The sequence below is a fragment of the Dermacentor variabilis genome, chromosome 4 (genome assembly GCF_050947875.1).
Source record: "Dermacentor variabilis isolate Ectoservices chromosome 4, ASM5094787v1, whole genome shotgun sequence".
Classification (NCBI taxonomy): Eukaryota; Metazoa; Arthropoda; class Arachnida; order Ixodida; family Ixodidae; genus Dermacentor; species Dermacentor variabilis.
Window position 1 is genome coordinate 138,885,490 of NC_134571.1, and position 19,026 is coordinate 138,904,515.

The 19,026-nt window shown below is 47.6% G+C and overlaps 1 protein-coding gene across 1 annotated transcript in view; it reads left to right on the forward strand.

The window, feature by feature from the left end:
- The window catches only part of LOC142577982 (venom metalloproteinase antarease-like TserMP_B), a 55,852-nt gene that overhangs the window by 15,616 nt on the left and 21,210 nt on the right, over positions 1-19,026 (forward strand). Inside the window, exons 4-7 of the mRNA XM_075687407.1 lie at positions 1,608-1,646; positions 1,734-1,855; positions 16,346-16,417; positions 16,505-16,635. Of these exons, the coding sequence (XP_075543522.1) occupies positions 1,608-1,646; positions 1,734-1,855; positions 16,346-16,417; positions 16,505-16,635 (364 nt within the window). The remainder of the gene's footprint in view (positions 1-1,607; positions 1,647-1,733; positions 1,856-16,345; positions 16,418-16,504; positions 16,636-19,026) is intronic.

Below are 19,026 nucleotides of genomic sequence, written 5' to 3' on the forward strand. Positions count from 1 at the left end.
TTAAGAAGAACGTTAACTTTGGCTACCTCTGCTGTAAGAAAATTAGCATACACATTCATTGTCCTCCCAGTCTTAGACTATGCTGTTATAATTTGGGACCCCTATACAAAAGGTAATATTCTGAAACTAGAGAATGTCCAAAAAAAAAAAGCCGTACAGTTCATTTATAATAACTTTCGACGTAGCTCAATCACTGAACTACAAGCTCGCGCTAACCTAATCCCGTTATCCGATAGAAACCGCTCATCGCGACTAAAATTTTTATATCAATTAGTTAAAGGGCACTATAAAGTCGACGTTAGCGAATGGATTACATTTTCTTCCGGTTATTCGACACGCCAAAGACATGAACTAACAATAACACCTTTTCGTTCTCATAATGACTCTTTCAAGTATTCATCTTTTCCACGAACAGTCAGAGACTGGAATAATCTCAGCAGCTGTATCGTTCAAGCAGACTCTTTGTCAGCTTTCGCATCCCTTCTTGATGGCTGAAACATAATTGGTTATATTATAGTGACTGTCTATATGACTTATGCGTTGAGTGTTCGTCTATTTCATTTGCACATTTGATAAATGTTTTGCTTAATTTTTCTTTTGTTCTTTCTTGACTGTGACCTAGGCATGTACATATATTTCGTTTGCCATTATGTTGTATTTTCTCTCATGTATTGTAACCCACCCTGCTAAAATCACGGTGGGCATTGCAGTATCAATAAATAAATAAATAAAAAAATAAAAGCTCCCGTCAAGAGGTGAGTATTTTTTTGTTGTTGTTGTTGTTGCTGCCACATATGGGACTGAATAAAACGCTGCAGCGGGAGTGTGCTAGAGGACACGTGATCTACTCTTACTCCCGCTTATTATTATTCTTTTAATGTGCTACGTCCTTACTCTTATGACAGCGACAAGGAGCCCACTTTGTTTCATGGAAAGAGAAAAATTTGCCCGCGCCAAACGCTTACCCGCTCGCCAGATCAATTAGGGTTTTCGAAGTAGAAACACATCAACGCTTCTTCCGTACGAAAAACAAGAATAATGAACGCAAATCAAGTAGACTGCAGACAAACAAGGCGCGCCCCTAATGCGGCACTGGTCACACGTTACACACAGTTACACACAGTTACACACACACGCACAAGTGCTGCTGCACAGATGCAGCACACACGTTACGGGAGCTCCGACAGATCTCTGTCGCCCCTCCTCACTCACCCCCCCTCCCCCTCCCAGGCCAAAGACGAGAGAGCGCCTCCGAAGGTTCTGAGTGGGAGCGCGGAGCTACGAAAGAACCAAACAATTGTGTTCCGAGGTTTCGATTTTGACTAGCCCACTGTAAAACATGCCACCAGAGTGCTCTGTGCAGAAATCGAAAGCGACCAGCCGATTGCACCGCAGCAGTGATCGAATGCGATCATATCCAAAGAAAAACGCTGTCGACCGTGTTTGAATGTATGTTGAAGTGTAATTCCACCCTCTTTAGTAACAACTAAAATAGCCACACATTCTAAGAAAAGAAGTACAGAGATGCGTCTTACGTTGTTTGCGTTTTGTCGTTTGTGACATTTTTTCGTGATATGAAAAATATATTGCGCTATTTCTTCTTCCAGTGACAGAGGCTTTTCAAGATGGCCCTACTAAGTTGAACGGTGGGTTCTGTATCAAACTTTTACCTTCTGGCTACTGAGTGGCCCCACGTAAGCAAACGAAGTAATAATTCATTCCCTTGGTTACAGAAAAAAGCTTACCGAGCAGATTTGACATCGAGACCTACATTATGCAGGACAACTCGCACACTAACAGGATGAGAGCAGTAAATCTGGATCCTATGGACACCACGGCCACGCTCGTTAGCCAAGTGAGGAGACGCCCAATATTTTTTTTTTTTTTTTTGCTGTTTATGCATTCATGTTGGTGAAAAAAGACCCCTCACCAGTCTTTCACATTGCAAATGCGGAAGCCTGATCGGTTAGCCCACACGGTCACGGTCATGTTTGAGAAGTATTTTCTCTTCGTGAACCCCAACAACAAAAAAGGAGAGATTACAAATGGACCCACACCCGCCACTATTTTTTGGCTGAGCCATTGACCTCGCGTATATTTTGACGTCGTAGCTGAGATAACTTATTCAACCTGCTGCGTCAAAAGGTCCGAAGCCACAATATGGCCTCACGAGGGTATGAGCCATTGATGATGACAGTTTTCGACATGCTGTTCTGTGTGTTGCATGCGTGATTAGAAGGAAGTTAAGCATTGTTCGCTTCACTTTGCGGAGTGTGTGTTGCCTCTGCCTTACGGGGCTATGAGCCATTGCATGTTGCTTGCTTACGGGGGTAGGAACCATTGATGATGATAGTTTTTGTTCACGGAGAATCAAAATGCATAAAACCCTAGTCATATACAGCATCGTTGCAAAAAAAGCCGAAGACTAGCTAGTAGACATAGTTATACTTTTCGAAATGAAATCCGCCATGGATTCTGTGTTAGTAAACGATTCCATTGCTTATGCTTGTGTTTATGCAGGAGTTGGCGCAGAAACCTCAGAGGTGCCAGTTTTGTTGTTGTGTCGAGCGTAGGTAGTACGGAAGATGCTAAAAAGATGCTAAAAGACGAATCGGTTCGCTTGTACTTGTTATGAATAACCCTAACGGACTTACTTTGTACCCGTTAAATTCTGTCTAGAGCAGTGACAGTACGCGGAAACCATACAGTGTTAGCACACTCTAAGATTGGGCGCACGAATGTTATGAGGTTATGAGTTTAGTATGGTTTCGGAGCGAATGGCAGGCGCCTTCGTAGGAGAAACAGTTTACGCAGAGCCGCTGCTGTGGCGTTGTTAATATGCATATCCCACCTCGGATAGGAAGTCAAGGTGATGCCGAGATATTTCTGCTGCGTAAGTCCTTGCAGCGGTGTGTTGTTAATTATGTAAGTTAATTCGGATTTTATTTTTTTTCCTTGTTATAGTCATACAGCATGCTTTTGATATGTTGATAGTCATTTGGCACTGCTCGCGCCAGTGATCTATCTTATCTAGTGAAACATTTAGGGCCGAATGATCATCACCATTGTTAATTTCCCTGTTGATGATGCAATCGTCTGCGAAAAGTTTAGTTTTGCAGTCTGTGTCGGCAGTGATGTCATTTATAAAAATGAGGAATAATAATGGCCCCAGGACGGATCCTTGGGGGACACTGAGTTAAATGAAGCTGTCCTTGATGATGCACCTTCGAAAACCACGAAGTGGGTTTGGTCATTTAGAAAGTCTTTCCCGCAATTGATAATTTCGCCATCCCAAACAGTGTTTTGTAGTTTTTAAATTTGTTATCGCTCACCCGATCTAACACCTTCGACATATCAAGCAGAATTATATCGGTTTGGCTGAAATTGTTGATACTAAGCGCAAGATCGCAGACTGCTTCGGTAAGGTGAGTTATGGTAGATAATCCTTTCCTGAAGCCATGTTGATGGGTAGACAGAAGGTCATTTTCTGAAAAAAGGTTGATTTATTTTAACGATGTGCTCGAGTAACTTGCACGATGTACTGGTGAGTGATATAGGCCGCAAATTACAGTGGCCGATGGTATGTCTTGCTCTATGGATTGGCATTACTTTTTTACTATTTTCCATTTTGATGGCAGTTTAGCTGTTTTAATAGATTCGCGATAAATCAGGCCGAGGTATTTACTGCACCATTCTGCATATTGGAACAGAAAATCGTTCGTAATGTCACCGTGGTCACATGCTTTCTTGGGATCTATACGCAGAAGAAGGTTAAGAATTCCTGAGTCACTTATTACTAATGGTACAATGGGCCTAAGGGAAATATGAATGACTGGGGGACTGACACGTCGTTATCGTCAATAAAGACAGATTGAAAATAAGTTGGAGTAAAATGTTGCTTTTTTGCCAGTTTTGCTTTTTTTAAATCTGCAATAGAACATGCCAGGTTGGAAGCACCTGCAGGATTATTGCATTTCATTTTGATTGCGTGACGCAGCCTTTTCACTTTGCGATTTGCGTGTATTACTTCGCGGCCGGGTTATCCAAGGGTTATGGTTTTGTGGCTTATTAGTCTTGATCGCGAAATGCGAAGGCTGTGGGATCGTTCCCCACATGCGGCAAGTTGTTTTTTCATCCACTTTCATTTCCATTAAATTATCGTTTCTTTATTTCATTTATTAGGCACAAGCAATTTCCACTATGTTGTCCTTGGTGTCATTGTATGTTGGCTTCTTGTGATATCACTAATAAAAACAGGCCCTTCGGTTAACCCCATTGCTTCTCGTTTATTACTTAACGAGGGTCTCGAATCCGGCAACATTGATGCCATCAGGTAGCATGTGTGAGTTTATTGACCGGTTGCATTCACCCGAAAAGATCACGTTCTCGTGACGCCTGCGGCAGAACGGATGTTCCACATCCGACACCAAGGTTTGGGAGCGGTGGTGCTGGCTAACGCTCGCAAGGTTCTATTAGAAAACATAAATACCCAAGAAAGTGGATGGGGAAACAGCGCCGCGGTAGCTCAATGGGTAGAGCATCGCACGCGAAATGTGAAGTTTGTAAGATTGTTCCCCACCTGCAACAAGTTGTTTTCCATCCATTTTCATTTCCATTAATTTATCGTTTCTTTATTTCATTTATTAAGCACAAGTAATTTCCCCTCTGGTGTCCTTGGTGTGAGTGTTCGTTGGCTTCTTGTGATATGACTAATAAAAACGGGCCCCTCGGTTAACCGCCTTTCTACTCGTCTATTAGTCTTGAGTGGTACGAAATGCATCACGCAATATGTAACAGTAGCCTTGAAGCTCGACCATAGTCTGTTAGCATCAGTCGTTGGATCAACAGCGAGGTTTGAAAGGATTTCAAATTCGTGAGCTAAACAGGTCAGAATGCAAGCATCATGAGCTTTACGGAAATTTTGTACTGTGGTCATTGACGGTCGCGGTGTTAGGCCAAATCCAAGTTGCAGCTGACAGATCGGTATGTGGTGATCGGACATCCCTGGAACATTACAACGACCGCTTTATTTAACGGGAACTGATCACCAATATATTGTGACGTCACAGTAAGAGCCGACTTTTATTGAGCCTGAGAGACGCGGCGTAGGACCCTCGGCACAGTCCACTATTATGATGCGACTACGCGCACGATGAGGATGAAATGCACACATATGATGATCATAATATACAGATGATGAAGAAGTACGAAATAAATGCTCACACTAACTTCCCCCGCGCGAGAGCGGCCATCCTGGACGCAGCCTAAAAGTATGGGGAACGCCACGTGAAGGGCGTCATACGAGAAACGTGGACCACTTCGGTAGAGCGGCAACGGTGGTCAGTTGAGGGAACAACAGTGGTGACACGATAATTAACGGGAGAAGTCATTTCCAGGGCTTTGTATTGGCTAATAAAGCGGGACTGAAACTTCTCACACAACCCAGGAGTGTGAACTGGTGTCCAGAGCAGCACTTCATCGCCGGGCTGGTAGAAAACTACACGATGAGATGCGTCATAATGATCCTTGAGGTCCTGTTTCCTGGCTTCCGTGTTGAAGCGGGCACGCTGGCGACAATGGTCAAAGCGGGAGACATAGTCTTCGCAGGAAGATGGAGATGGACTGACAGGGGCAGAGAAGAAAGAAACGTCGAGAAAGGAACTGGGCGAACGGCCATAAGCAAGGTAGAATGGCGAGTAACCGATTGCGCGTTAACGGCGTTCTTATACGCAAAGGTGACGAATGGCAAAATTGTGTCCCAATTTTTGTGATCTGGTTGAATATGGGCGGCTATCATGTCAGAGAGCGTACGATGAAACCGCTCAGTCAGGCCGTCGGTCTCAGGATGGTAAGTAGTCTTGTGAGTTGTTCCAGAGGCTCTGAGCACTTCGCCTACCAGTTCTAAAGGAAATATCTTTCCGCGGTCGCTCAGAAGGACACGAGGGGCGCCGTGAGGCAGGATTATGGCTTGAAGAATGAATATAGCAACTTCAAAAGCAGATGCAGGACTGACACAAGCTGTTTCGCCATGGCGCGTGAGGTGGTCGACGGCTGTAACTATCCATCGACTGCCGGTTGAAGCCATGGGAATTGGCCCATAGAGATCAATTCCGACAGCCTCGGACGTTTCCGTAGGGCACGAGACCGGTAGTAGCTACCCGGCAGGAGCTGATGCTGGCCGCTTTCGACGCTGACAAATGGCGCAGGAAGAGACGTATCTCGCCATACTGGTAGACAGGCCAGGGCAGTAGAAGCGACTTCTTATGCGGTCGTAAGTTTTCTGGATGCCAAGGTGGCCAGCTGTCAAATCGTCATGAAAGGCCCGAAGGACACAAGCACGAAGGCAGCGAGACAGTACGGGAAACCAAAGTTGTCCGGCAGGATGATAGATATGGCGGTACAGCAGGGAGTTTTGTAGCTTGAATTGTGTCAGCTGTCGACGGACCCTGGCGTTAGGCGGGCGCGAAGCTCCACGAAGGCGGTCGACAGTATGAATCGGCTAATTGTTGAGACGAAAATGATTCATGGTCATCAGAAGTGAGATGGTCAAGAGCGGCGGAGGACAAAATCGCCGTTCAAGAGACGTCAGGGATTGCGTCCCTGGAGGTGGTTGCGGAATCATTGTTGAGTGCGGCTGTAGGAAGGGGGCAGCGAGAAATAGCGCCTGCGTATTGGTGCTTTTTGCCAGACTTGTAGACGATCTCAAAGTCATATTCTTGCAGACGAAGAATCCAGCGACCAAGACGTCCTGACAAGTTCTTGAGTGTGGAGAGCCAAAATAAGGCGTGATGGTCCGTAACGATGGTAAAATAGCAGCCGTGGAGATAATGGCGAAACTTCTGGACGGACCAAACGGCAGCCAGGCATTCCTGCTCGGTGATGGTATAGTTCCTCTCGGCAGGTGTGCGTACGCGGCTTGCATATGCAGCGACTCTCTCATGCAAGGTGGTGTCTCGCTAGAGGACGACAGCACCAATTCCATGGCTGCTAGCGTCCGTGTGCAAGATTGTGGGTGCAGTCTCATCAAAATGACACAGGACAGGTTCATATGTCAGGGCGTCCTTCAGCTGGTCAAAGGCAGATTCACATTCCGGTGACCACACGAAGGAAGCACCCGAAAGAAGTAAGTTGTGTAAAGAAGCAGCTACAGAGGCGAAGTGGCGCATAAATTGGCGAAAATAGGAAGCGATACTAAGGAAACTACGTAGTTCTTTGGTCTTTTCTGGTCGAGGAAAGCAAAGCACCGTCGAAATTTTGTCAGGACCAGGTAGAATAGCATCCTTGCTCACAATGTGACCTAAAACCTTGATCGTCTTGCTTACAAAACGGCACTTTTTGGTGTTGAGCTCAAAACCAGCGTTAGCACGGCATGTGAGGACCTCGTCTAGACGTTGCAGGTACTAGGCAACTGCCGATGAGAAAATAACGATGTCGTCTAGACAGCACAAGCATGTTTTCCACTTCAGGCCGCGCAGGACAGTGTTGCGGGAGCATTGCAGAAGCCGAAGGGCATGACGTTGAACTCGTAAAGGCCATGCGGTGTTGCAAACGCTGCAATTTCTTTGTCGTCTACGTGTCTAGGGATTTGCCAGTAACCTGAATGCAGATCAAGGCTAGAGGAGTACTCGGCACCTTGCACAGAATGGAGAGCATCGTCAATGCGAGGCATAGTTTATACATCCTGGCGCGTGATCTTGTTGAGCGCTCGGCAATCGACACAAAATCGTCGCAGTACCACGAGGTGGTATTGTGACGCTGTCGTCGGAAATTCGAAGAGCGGCTCTGTGAGTGCAGACGTCTCGTCGTTTTCTTTGTAGAGAACCCTTCCCTGCGCTGGTGCAGGGAAGGGTGCATGGTGCCCTAATGCGTCGGCATAAATCGCACGTTGCTGTGCGCTCACGGTAGGAGGTACCACCGGGGGACGGGACGGTGCCTCTTAAAACGTCAGCGTAAGTTGTGCTTTGAGGTTCACTTGAAGTCGTGAACGCCTGAAGTGGTGGAGTGGCCGGAAGTGCTGCTTCGTAACGTGTGGTGCCCAGCGCATGCTGCACTTCGTCACGCACGACGTTAGTACGAAGTTGGCTGAAGGCTGCCGCACCTGATGCAGCTGTCGCAGCTCATCGTAGACAAGTGATCGAATAATCTCGCGAAGCGACTCGACGTCAGTCGTGAGAGCTCCTAGGCCACGGGTAGCAGAGGAGAGATTCACCTGCCGATAGTACTGCTGCTAGCGCTGGTGCAGGGCCTTCTCCATGGTGACCGCTTCAGTGAGAAACTCCGCAACCGTTTTGGGTGGACTACGAACGGGCCCGCCAAAAAGCTGCTCTTTCACGCCTCGCATCAAGTGGCGCAGCGTCTTGTCTTCCAACATGGTAGGGTCCGCTCGCCTGAAGAGACGCACTGTCTTCCACGTACATAGCCACAGTCTCAATATATTTCTGAATGCGAGACTGGAGGGTCCATTCTGCTCGTTCCCAGCGATCGGAGCTGGCGTAGGTGTCCGAGGGGCTGCGATAGAACTCACGCTATGATGTCAGGATATCTTCGTGATTTTGGAACCACGTGTGAGTACCATCCAAAAGGCTGAAGTAGACGTTTCGGAGCTTCGATTCGACGTCCCATCCACTGAACTCCACTACGCACTCGAAGTCCGCCGGCCAGTCTTCCACGCCTTCAAGAAGGTCGCCATGGAAGGAACTTGGCAAGCGCGGTTTTTGCAACGTGTAATGTTGATGTACCGGAGCATCCATTGCAGGGTTATTTATGGTAATACTGGATGTAGCATACATACCTGCCGACGTTGTCGTCCTCGCGTTGTCGCTAGCCCGGTGTACTGGCGCGAGCTCCAGTATCGGTCTAGTGTTTCTGCTGCTGTGAGGGGTCTGTTGAATGTGTCGAGAATACCCCGTACATCCACCAGAAATATGTCACGTTTAATTTACAGGCGACTTCTAATAGAGGCTGTTAAAGTCCGAGTCGTCGAAGATGCATCGCAGCACCGACAAAGGCCAAAGCGCGAGCTCGTGACCCAGCACGTCCTCGTCTTCTTGAGGGAGCAAGTGGCCCAAGCGCGTGGCCCAAGCGCCTGGCACAAGCGCGTGGCAATATTATAATTAGAGGAAAAGTGTCAATGAGAAAACTGTAAAGCAACATGAAAAATTTGCGATACTGCTTTCTGTTGCTCAATACGTGCTACTAAAAGTGCTTTTCCGAGCATGAAAGAAGCCCGCGAATACAGGCAATATTGCCGCTCGTGGCACCTTGCCTATAAGGATTGGCTGGAATTTGCTACTAACAACTCTAGCTTAAGAGCTTTTTCTTTTATTCGGGCGCTGATTCTTGGTGCATCCTGTACTGTGCGTATGAGCCATTTTTAAGGTGTTGGAAATCGTGCTTGCGCGGCGCATCGAAGAGGAGGATGAGAGGGATGGACTCGCGACCGGGAGAATGCTATTTCAATAGCTATTAGGAAACTTATGCTCCATATTAATTTCGAATAATCCACACATTTCTTGGCCAATCCCCTATCGTGGGTAGGAGCCACAGGCATCACAGGCTACACCACCACCACCACCACCACCACCAACAACAACAACAACAACAACAACAACAGCGGCAGCAACAATGCTGATGCTAGGCTTGCCACCTTGAGTACGCCATGTTAGGACGGTTTAAGGCTCTGCGACAATAAACCATGCAGAAGTGTCTTTCCTCATATCGTATTTTGCTTCCAAAACCCGGGAAGCCAGCAAGCGCCTTTGAAACTTGTGGCTTCGTCTGCGAGAGACCTCTGCCGCCAGACCGTCAAGGAGCGCATCAAGAACAAGCGGATTTCTCGCCGAGCGCAGAGCACGAGGATCCTCACGAACGAGATTATCCAATCCGGACAGTTCGACCTTTCTGTCCTTCGTGTCCTGCATAGCCGGTTAAAGGCGACGAAGTCGGAGTTATCCATACTCAACTCCGAGTTCGAAACATTCATGACCGACGAGCAATCCACAGCAGATTATGATTCCGTCATGGAAAATGAAGAGGCTGCTACCAGCGCTTTGGCCTTGCTCGAGCACAATATCTTCTTGCTCAAGGTTTCCTCCTCGCCTCCGACAACTTAGCCACCGACCTCATCTAACGGGAACCAAGCGTCTGCTTCTTTGACGAACACGACACGTTCACAGCGTGAGTTTGGCGCTAGGTTACCGAAGTTAGAACTTGTACATTTCGACGGAATGATCACCCGATGGCAACCATTCTGGGATATGTTTCTTCATTCTGTTCACGAGAACCCGCGACTGTACGACACGGATCGCTTCCATTACCTGATTTCGCTACTTGACGGAGCTGCTGCTCAAGCGGTCGCTGGAATCCAAGTGACGGAATCAAGCTACAGCGACGCACTTGGAATATTGAAGCAGCGCTATGGCAACCGCAAGCTGATCGAGCAGAAGCTCTTGGAAAACCTACGAATGCTCGGATCGGTGGCATTTTCGAACAACGTTACAGCCTTGCGGAAGTTGCTCGACGACATTCAACTCAACGGACGAGAACTCGCAAACGTTAGGTTGAGCGCTTCATCTTACGCTTCAATGCTAGGTGAAATACTTCTGAAAACTATACCTCAAGATATGGTAGTAGAGTATTACAAGCGCGAGAACATCGAGTCCACTATGCCAACGGTAGGCTCAAGTAATAGTGAGCACTCACTGGAACAGTAGTTAGAACGCTTGCTGAAATTTCTTCAGCTAGAAGTCGAATGTAGAGAGAGGTGCGCTCAGACTAGAACATCAAGGCTTAACGAAACGCGTCCTAAACACAGTCCGAGCTTCAATATGTCGTCGACTCCTGCTGCAAGGGTTCTTCACAACAAGGCAGAAGTATTAACAGAACTATGCTTCTTTTGTTCTGCCAAAGACCACAGGACCGAACGATGCACCAGTGACGTTAGCCTCCAAGACAAAGGCAGCATGCTCAGGAAAGATGGTCGATGCTTCAAGAGTACGACGAGGGGACGCCTTGCGCGTGACTGCCGTCGCAAGATCCAGTGTACCGCATGCAAGCGTCGTCATGCTTCCACGATGTGCAACGCTGGCGTTAACGAAAGATCGCCTTCTTTAGCACCACAAAAGACGCCGGATGTTGCCATGCACGCTGCAAGGAGCGGTACACAGCCTCGACTCACTACGGAGATTCTCCTACAGACGTTCCGTGCCTGGCTGACGACTCCGACCCACTGCTGTTACGTCCGCGGTGTTTTGGACAATGGCAGTCAAAGAACATTTCTGAGGGAAGATGTCTGTAAAGAGCTATGATCAATTAACCTCCCATACGAGATATGGATCTGTTGATTAGCACGTTCGGACGAACTCGATCACAGCATGCTCAGCGGGCTAAGGTGGTCAGCGCAACACTTCGGATCCAGCACGAGAACGTATCAGCACAGATAGAAACAATCGTCGTGCCTTTCATCTGTGAAGACATTATCGAAGTTCCGCCAGATAACCAGTTCCGTGCCATCGTCGCGGAGGACAAGCCACTAGCAGACGCAGTGGTTTTCCCTGGCGTAACAGGTGAACCCAGAGTGAGTCTTTTGATTGGTTCCGACCAGATTTTTCAAGCTGATGCCGAATTCAAGTGAGGCGAAATGGCATACCGAAAACCGATCCAGATCTGATAGCGATCAACACGAACATCGGATGGACTATTCAAAGGCCCTTGGCGTTCACAAGGAAAGTTAGTCGGCAAACGAGCAGTCAGATATGTGTTTTACGCGTAGACGCATAGGAGAATGAAGAGCTTTTCTTCCCGTTGCAACGATTCTGGGAAATGGAAGCTATTGGTATGATGGATACGCCATCATCCAAACGAGGAGATGTTTGGACGAAGTTTAATGAAACCATCAAATTTCAAGATGGTCACTATATCGCTCCCATGGAAATCAACTATAACTGATATGACAGACAATCACAAAGTTGCGCTTTCGCGACTGTATTCGTTGGTTCGAAGGCTTTCGCTGAACGATGAAACCTTGGAAACGTATGACAAAGCATTCAGACAGTACGAGAAGGATGGCCGTGCGGAGAAGGTCAAGGACGTCCAAGAATCACGAAAAAACGTGAATTACATGCCCCATCAAGAAATCATTCGCGAGACGTCTACTACTACAAGATACGGGCTTTGGACGCATCTTCACACGGAACAGAATCATGCAGTCTGAATGAAAGGCTTGAAAAGGGACCAAACTTGAACGCTGACCTTCTCAAGGTGATACTCAGGTTTCTTTTATACGTATTTGGACTTGCAGTGGATGTACAGAAGCTGTTCCTTCAGATATTCATCAAGGAAGAAGACAGGGATGCGCTTCGCTTCTTGTGGTTTGAGGAAGTTCCCGCCAAAAACAAACCGCTTCCACGGATCGAGGAGATCAGCATGACGCGGGTGCCTTTTGGAACCACTTCGAGTCCGTTTCTCCTATCAGCTACGCTTGAGTATCACTTCAACCACGTAGATTCGAAACACCAAGAAACAGCTGCTCAGCTCAAGGAAAGCTTCTACCTGTATGATTTGGTATTTTGCGCTTCAACACCAGAGGAGATATCCCACTTGTACGTACCAACAATGCAGATCATGAAACTAGCAGGGATGAATATGCAGAGATTATCAACTAACGACGACATGCTGCAACAGACACTGCGGAAAAAGGAAGAAACATCAACGAGGGAACATATACTAACGAAGGTACTCGGCCTATACTGGAATACGGAAAAAGACACTTTGTGTAAACCTTGACCCACTTCTAGAGATTATCAACGAAAGAAAGAGCACAAAGCAAACAGTGCCCCAAGCCACATCAAGAATTTTCGACCCGCTGCGTTTTTTATGTCTCCATTCACAATAAGACCCAAAATAATCTTTCAAGAGATAGGGAAGCAAGAATCAGATTGGGATATGTCACTACCGAAGGCTCTCGAAGATGATTGGAACAAGTGTGCTGTGGAGCTTGAACACATAAGAGGTCTGTCTCTGAAGAGAAGCTCATTGACCGAAGTCAACACGGGCGGAGCTCACTTACAACTACATGTCTTCACTGACGCGAGTCCTCAGGCATGCGGTGTCGTCACGTACCTAAGGGTTGAAGATAGATCGGACAACATCTATGTCCAACAACTGCTCTCGAAAGCTCGGGTCACTCCCATCAAGAGACGGATGTACCGCGTCTTGAACTCGTCGGGGCTTCCCTGGGCCTGCGGATTGCGTCATTCCTACGAGACACACTACCAAAATGCGACGAATACTTCTGCTTGACCGGTTCGACCATCTGCCTATGCCAGATTCGGTCATCACCCACTAAGTGGAAACCTTGTTCTTGCAATCGAGTAATGGAAATTCAAGACCGCACCGACCCAAGTCGCTGGATTCTGTGCGCTGGGAACAACAACCCAGCTGATTTACTAACAAGAGGTGCGTCAGCCCAGAGCCTCTGCACGAATTCTTTATGGTGGCTTGGCCCTGAACGGCTAATTACGCCCCAACAAACGTGGCCAAAACAAGAAGAGAGGTTCGAAAGCCCACCTGAGGTGTTACTCGACGAAATAAAACCAGCAGAAGAAGTGGTTCTGATGGCCCTGAGTAGGACTCCTGAACTTATATTAGATGTCGCCAAGTATAGTCGCTTGAAGACGGTCCTTAGAATCACGACTTGGGTGAAGAGGTTCATTCACAATTGCAAAGCACCTTCTAATACTAGAAGAGAAGGCCCACTTTCCGCCCAAGATATTTGAGAAAGCGAAGATACGTGGCTGAGGATTTTACAAGCACGAAGCTTTGGAAATGAGATTGCTGCATTAACAACGGACAAAGCTCTCGACAAGACGTCGACCATACGAGACCTTCACCTGTTCATGGATGGCAAGGGCATTATCAGGATCAAGAATCGCCTTGACAACGTAGCTGCTTCGGACAACGTGAAATGTTCTGTACTCCTGGCTGCAGATCATCGCCGTACGCACCTCATCGTGGACAGCGAACATCGACGCCTTCTTCACAGTGGTGTCGGTGGTACACTCACCGAGTTGCGTAAGAAGTTTTGGGTAGTCCGCGGTTGCCAGTGCGTTAAAAAGGTGCTTGGCCAGTGTGGGGTCTGTGCGAGGTTTCGTCTTAAAGCGGCTTCAGCTCCTACAGCCCCGCTTCTGATCGACAGAGTCTCGAGGTCTCATCCATTTCAAGTCACGGGCGTCGACTTCGCTGGTCAAGTGTTTGTGAAGAGAAACGGCTCTGTGAAAACATTCAATGTAGTATTTACCTGTGCTGTAGTGCGAGCTGTTCACTTAGAACTTTCCAGTGACATGACTGTGAATTCCTTTTTATTGGCCTTTCGTCGATTTATTTCGCGCCGTGGTTTGCCATGTGTAATTTATTCTGACAATGGTTTAACGTTTAAGGCAGCCAGTCGCGAGCTTAAGCTGACATATTGACTTCTACGTGATGTCCAGGTACAGAACTTTTGTGCATCTAGTAACATCACATGGAAGTTCATTGCTGAGCGTGCTTCATGGTGGGGAGAATTTTGGGAAAGAATGACTCGAACAGTTAAGAACTGCCTCAGGAAAACATTAAGAAAAGGATGCTTCAGCTTCGAACAGCTCCACTTTTTACTAACAGAGGTCGAGGCAGTGATAAATTCTAGAACACTCACATACATTTCTGATGATGCTACCGAAGCGGAAGTACTAACTCCTTCGCACTTTTTGTAAGGCAGATGTCTCACTGCCCTTCCACAAGCGCAAGTTAACGAGAACTCGGGAGGTCGCACAGACACATTGCGCGCCTGCAGAAGTATACAAGAAAAACTGAACGACTTTTGGCAGCGCTGGTATAAAGAATACATCTTGACACTGAGAATCGCGCACAGCAGGTCGCAGAAGCTCGACAACTGTTTAAAGAATTACGACCTTGTCATTATTAGAGATAACAAAGTACCCATTACGTTTTGGAAACTAGGTAATGTTGTTAAAATCTTTAAGGGGAACGATGGGTACGTCGGAGCATGCAAAGTCTGACTAGCCGACAACACAGAGCTCACGAGACCGGTTCAGCTTCTTTGTCCTCTGGAACTGTGCAAGTGACTTTGTTGGCCGCGGAGGATGTTGGAAATAGTGCTCGCGCGGCGCATGGCGACCGGGAGAATGCTGATGTTAGGCTTGTCACCTTGAGTACGCCATGTTAGCACGGCTTAATGTTCTGCGACAATAAACCTGGCAGAAGTGTCATTTCCCACATAAGGCTTATCGTCATCACGGTCATGTACGCGTATTATGTGCCGCCGACCATGCTTTTACAAGCATTTTGGCTAAGAATTGTGCATCATTACAAGGCCATCGTGTCAAGAACAGCTGATACACGATCCACACGAGTTCATCATCCGTTACAGCACTGCTTGTTGTGACCTCCGAAATGCATGCGCGAGCCCCACGCTCTCGCAGTCTATATAGATAGAAAACTTGAACTAATTATTCAGTGCTGTTGTTGTCTGATAGAATAGCGCGGCTGGCTGGCAAGTACACATTTCTACAGTGATGTGAGTTGGAATCCTACTGATGCCGCTCGTAGGCAAATTATTTCTTCTATGGCAATAATGACGTTCAAGATGGGGAGGCTGCTTGACAAACGAAATAACGTCGACGATGACACCGGCCTGCACAAGGGAATAGACGGACAAGGCAAACCTAGTCTTGAACGCTTAACCAATGCCGCAGTGATAGCTGAAAAATAACGACGCCTGTCCGAGTTGTTGACGAGTCTGAGGACACAGTTGCACACGAGGTCCGACACCATGTTGATCGACGGTGTAATATGAGTGGATATGCTGAGCTGTACTCCCTGAGAGCAAGAGATATCCTACAACTACCTAGGCCATTGTGTTGAGGCCAATAGGGGGCCTGCAGCTGAGTGTCGCCAGCTCATCCCTGCATCTGTCATACCACACAGCACGTGGAACGTGGGTTTTGGAATGACTGGCGAGCAGGCAAGCGCAAGTAACCGAGAGTTTTTGGTTGTGCTGCACATGCGCGATGTACGAAGCTTCTACAGCGATCAATGATGTACCTGTCCTGCTCTCGCATGGTCTCTTCTAATATGGTTTTCTTCTCTTGCAGTTGTTCAAGGTTCATTTACAAAAGCGGACGCGTATTTTCACATTCAGTGCAGGGCCTCTGCTGAAATTTAGTGCCTTGACTGACCTTCTTTAAATGTATTGCGCATCTTTTAGAAACGGCGCATTCGCAATGTGAAATTATTTGCATCACATCACAATCCAATGACAAATATATTTGTTTGTACGTTTGACTTCCAGACAAATCTGCTGCTGCAAAAGCTTGAACCTCCTGGCAAGATAGTTGTGACGGGTATACAAGTATCATCTAGAGTAAGTATTAAGATAGCTCTAATGTTGTGATTACGAAAACATCTCATCGAATGGCTTCAGCACGCTTAACAAGAAAACTACTTCCAGGCAGCCGAACAATACATAGTACGGACAAATGATGGTCACCTACAAGCTGAGGCTACGGCAAGTAAATTATTTCAGTATGCAGCCAGCGTCCCACGCATGCAGAAATCTGACGTGGTCATTTTCATCACTTGGTAAGCAGTTCGGCTACATAATTTGTGATACAAACTAAGCAGGAGCACCGGAACCTAGTCAGTAGCAACTGCACTGATCATCCCATATGTCTACACGATTAACTATTATGACAAAAAAAGCGAGACTGTGAGAACCTTGTAAACAGCGTGTTCTCTTCGTTACACGTGTTCCGTGTAATTTCTGGTTAATAGTAATGAAGAGTTCTGCGCAGCCATTGAAGTTTAGTTTGTGGTGCGTCGGCCAAAGTATATGCTATTGGACGATGTTAGTTTTTCTATCCTAATATCCAAAGAACTTGGTCCATAGCAGGAACCGGATTTCCTGATGAACACATTCGATATATCCACTATATATATATATATATATATATATATATATATATATATATATATATATATATATATATAGTAACGAAGAAGAATGCCTCAGCAGCATTGCCACCATGAACTCGTGGTTGCAGTCCTTGGCCGAACGCTTGTGACTGCTGCCCGTTCGCCTCTGTCACCTGCTAATAAATCTCTTAGCAAGTGGCGCAGGTTGCTGGGTTTCGACCGCCCAGGAACTTCGAGGTCGCACTCTACCCCCCATTATGCCCGACGACGCATCCACTCCTCCAACGGCGTCGCCCACCCTGGTTTGTGCCGGTGCCTTGCGTCAGCGAGATCCCCCTATCGTCTCCAGCACAGATGACAAAGACACCGAAGATTAGGTGTCCTCTTACGAGCGAGTGAGTGCCCATAACCACTGGGACAATGTTAGCAAGTTGAGAAACGTGGTATTATATCTCTCGGACGTTGCGAAACTATGGCTTCTAAACCATGAAGCCGACCTCACTACATGATTGGTCTTCAAGACCAGCTTTACCCAAGTTTTCATTCGGCCAGCAGCACGAAAGCTTCGTGCAGAACGACGTTTGTGTACACAATCCCAAGAAATTGGAGAGAATTTCGCGAGCTATATTGAGGACATTCTTGACTTTTGCAAGCGGGTGAACGCGTCGATGTCAGAGGAGAAGATCGAACATATAATGAAGGATATTGAGGACTATGCGTTCCAAATGTTATTATCGAAGAGTCCTCATACTGTCGTCGAAGTGATAGAACTGTGCCAGAGTTACGACGAGTTGCGCAGGCAACGGCTTCACACCCGACGTCCCCCTGCGCCCGCCAACTCTTTGTCAAACCTTGGAGTCGGCGACAACCATGCTACTCTGTTGCTAAATATTCAGGAGTTCATTCGCGCCGAGGTCGCTCGCCAGCTATCTTTGATGTCTTGTATGCTGGAACCACAACCCACTTTGTCACCTAATATCCGCCACTTCATCCATGAGCAAGTTTCTCAAGTCGTTTCTCCAGCCCGTGAACACATTTCACGTACGCGGAACCAGTTGGCCGATACCGTTCACAAACCCTCTCGCCGACCCCTATGCACCGACCGCTGATCTCCATGCCGCCGCCTATGCCGCTACTAGACCGACAGCACTTTTCGACTCCTCAGCCACGACTCGGACCTTACGTACCCAAGTGGCCCATCTTCGACGACCGTCCGACATGTTTTGCTTGGGGTAGTGCTAGTCACGTGGAGCGCCAATGCCATTGTTGCATGCTTCCTTGTTCGAACATCCGGCGAGCGCCACCTTTCCACCCTCAGTTTTCCTCTTCGCCATCCGGCTTCCGTATACCTGTTCCTTTTACCCTGATCACTCACCCGCGCCGTGTCAACCCGCCGCTCACCATCTCCACGTTCTCGCTCGCTTTCTCCGATGCGTTGCCGTACTGAGTTCACGGAGCAGGAATACTGACGGCGGCAGTTCCCGACGCACGAAATGCGTCCCCGTCGCAATGCCCAAGTCCTCGTCCCTATCCAGCCAACGTAATTGAAATGCCTGTCGAAGGAATCGCCGTCCTGGCACTTGCCGTCTCGGAGCGCCGCGCCATTGACGACCAGGTTGCTGTCATGCTCGAGCGCGGCGTTGTGCAGCCATCGAACCACTCCTGGGTGCCACCGGTTGTTCTCGTTAAGAAAAAAGGATGGCTCTATTCGGTTCTGCGTCGACTATTGACGTCTGAACAAGATAACGCGCAAAGACATTTGCTCGTTACCGCGCATCGACGACGCCCTCGACTGTTTGCAGAGAACGGGTCTCTTCACTGGATTTACGTTCCGGATACTCGCAAATCCCTATGGCACCATCTGATCGACCTAAAACAGCATTTGTAACACCTGACGGATTATACAAATTTACCGTGATGTCTTGAGTCAAGTACAGCTGACCGGAGTGCTCGCATCAAAAACCAAAAAACAGCACGGCCTCCTACGAAGGGGTGCCTTCGTTGCTGCTCCGACTGCGAGTTGGCTGCTACTTGCTTTTTTGCTGCAGTACACAAGCT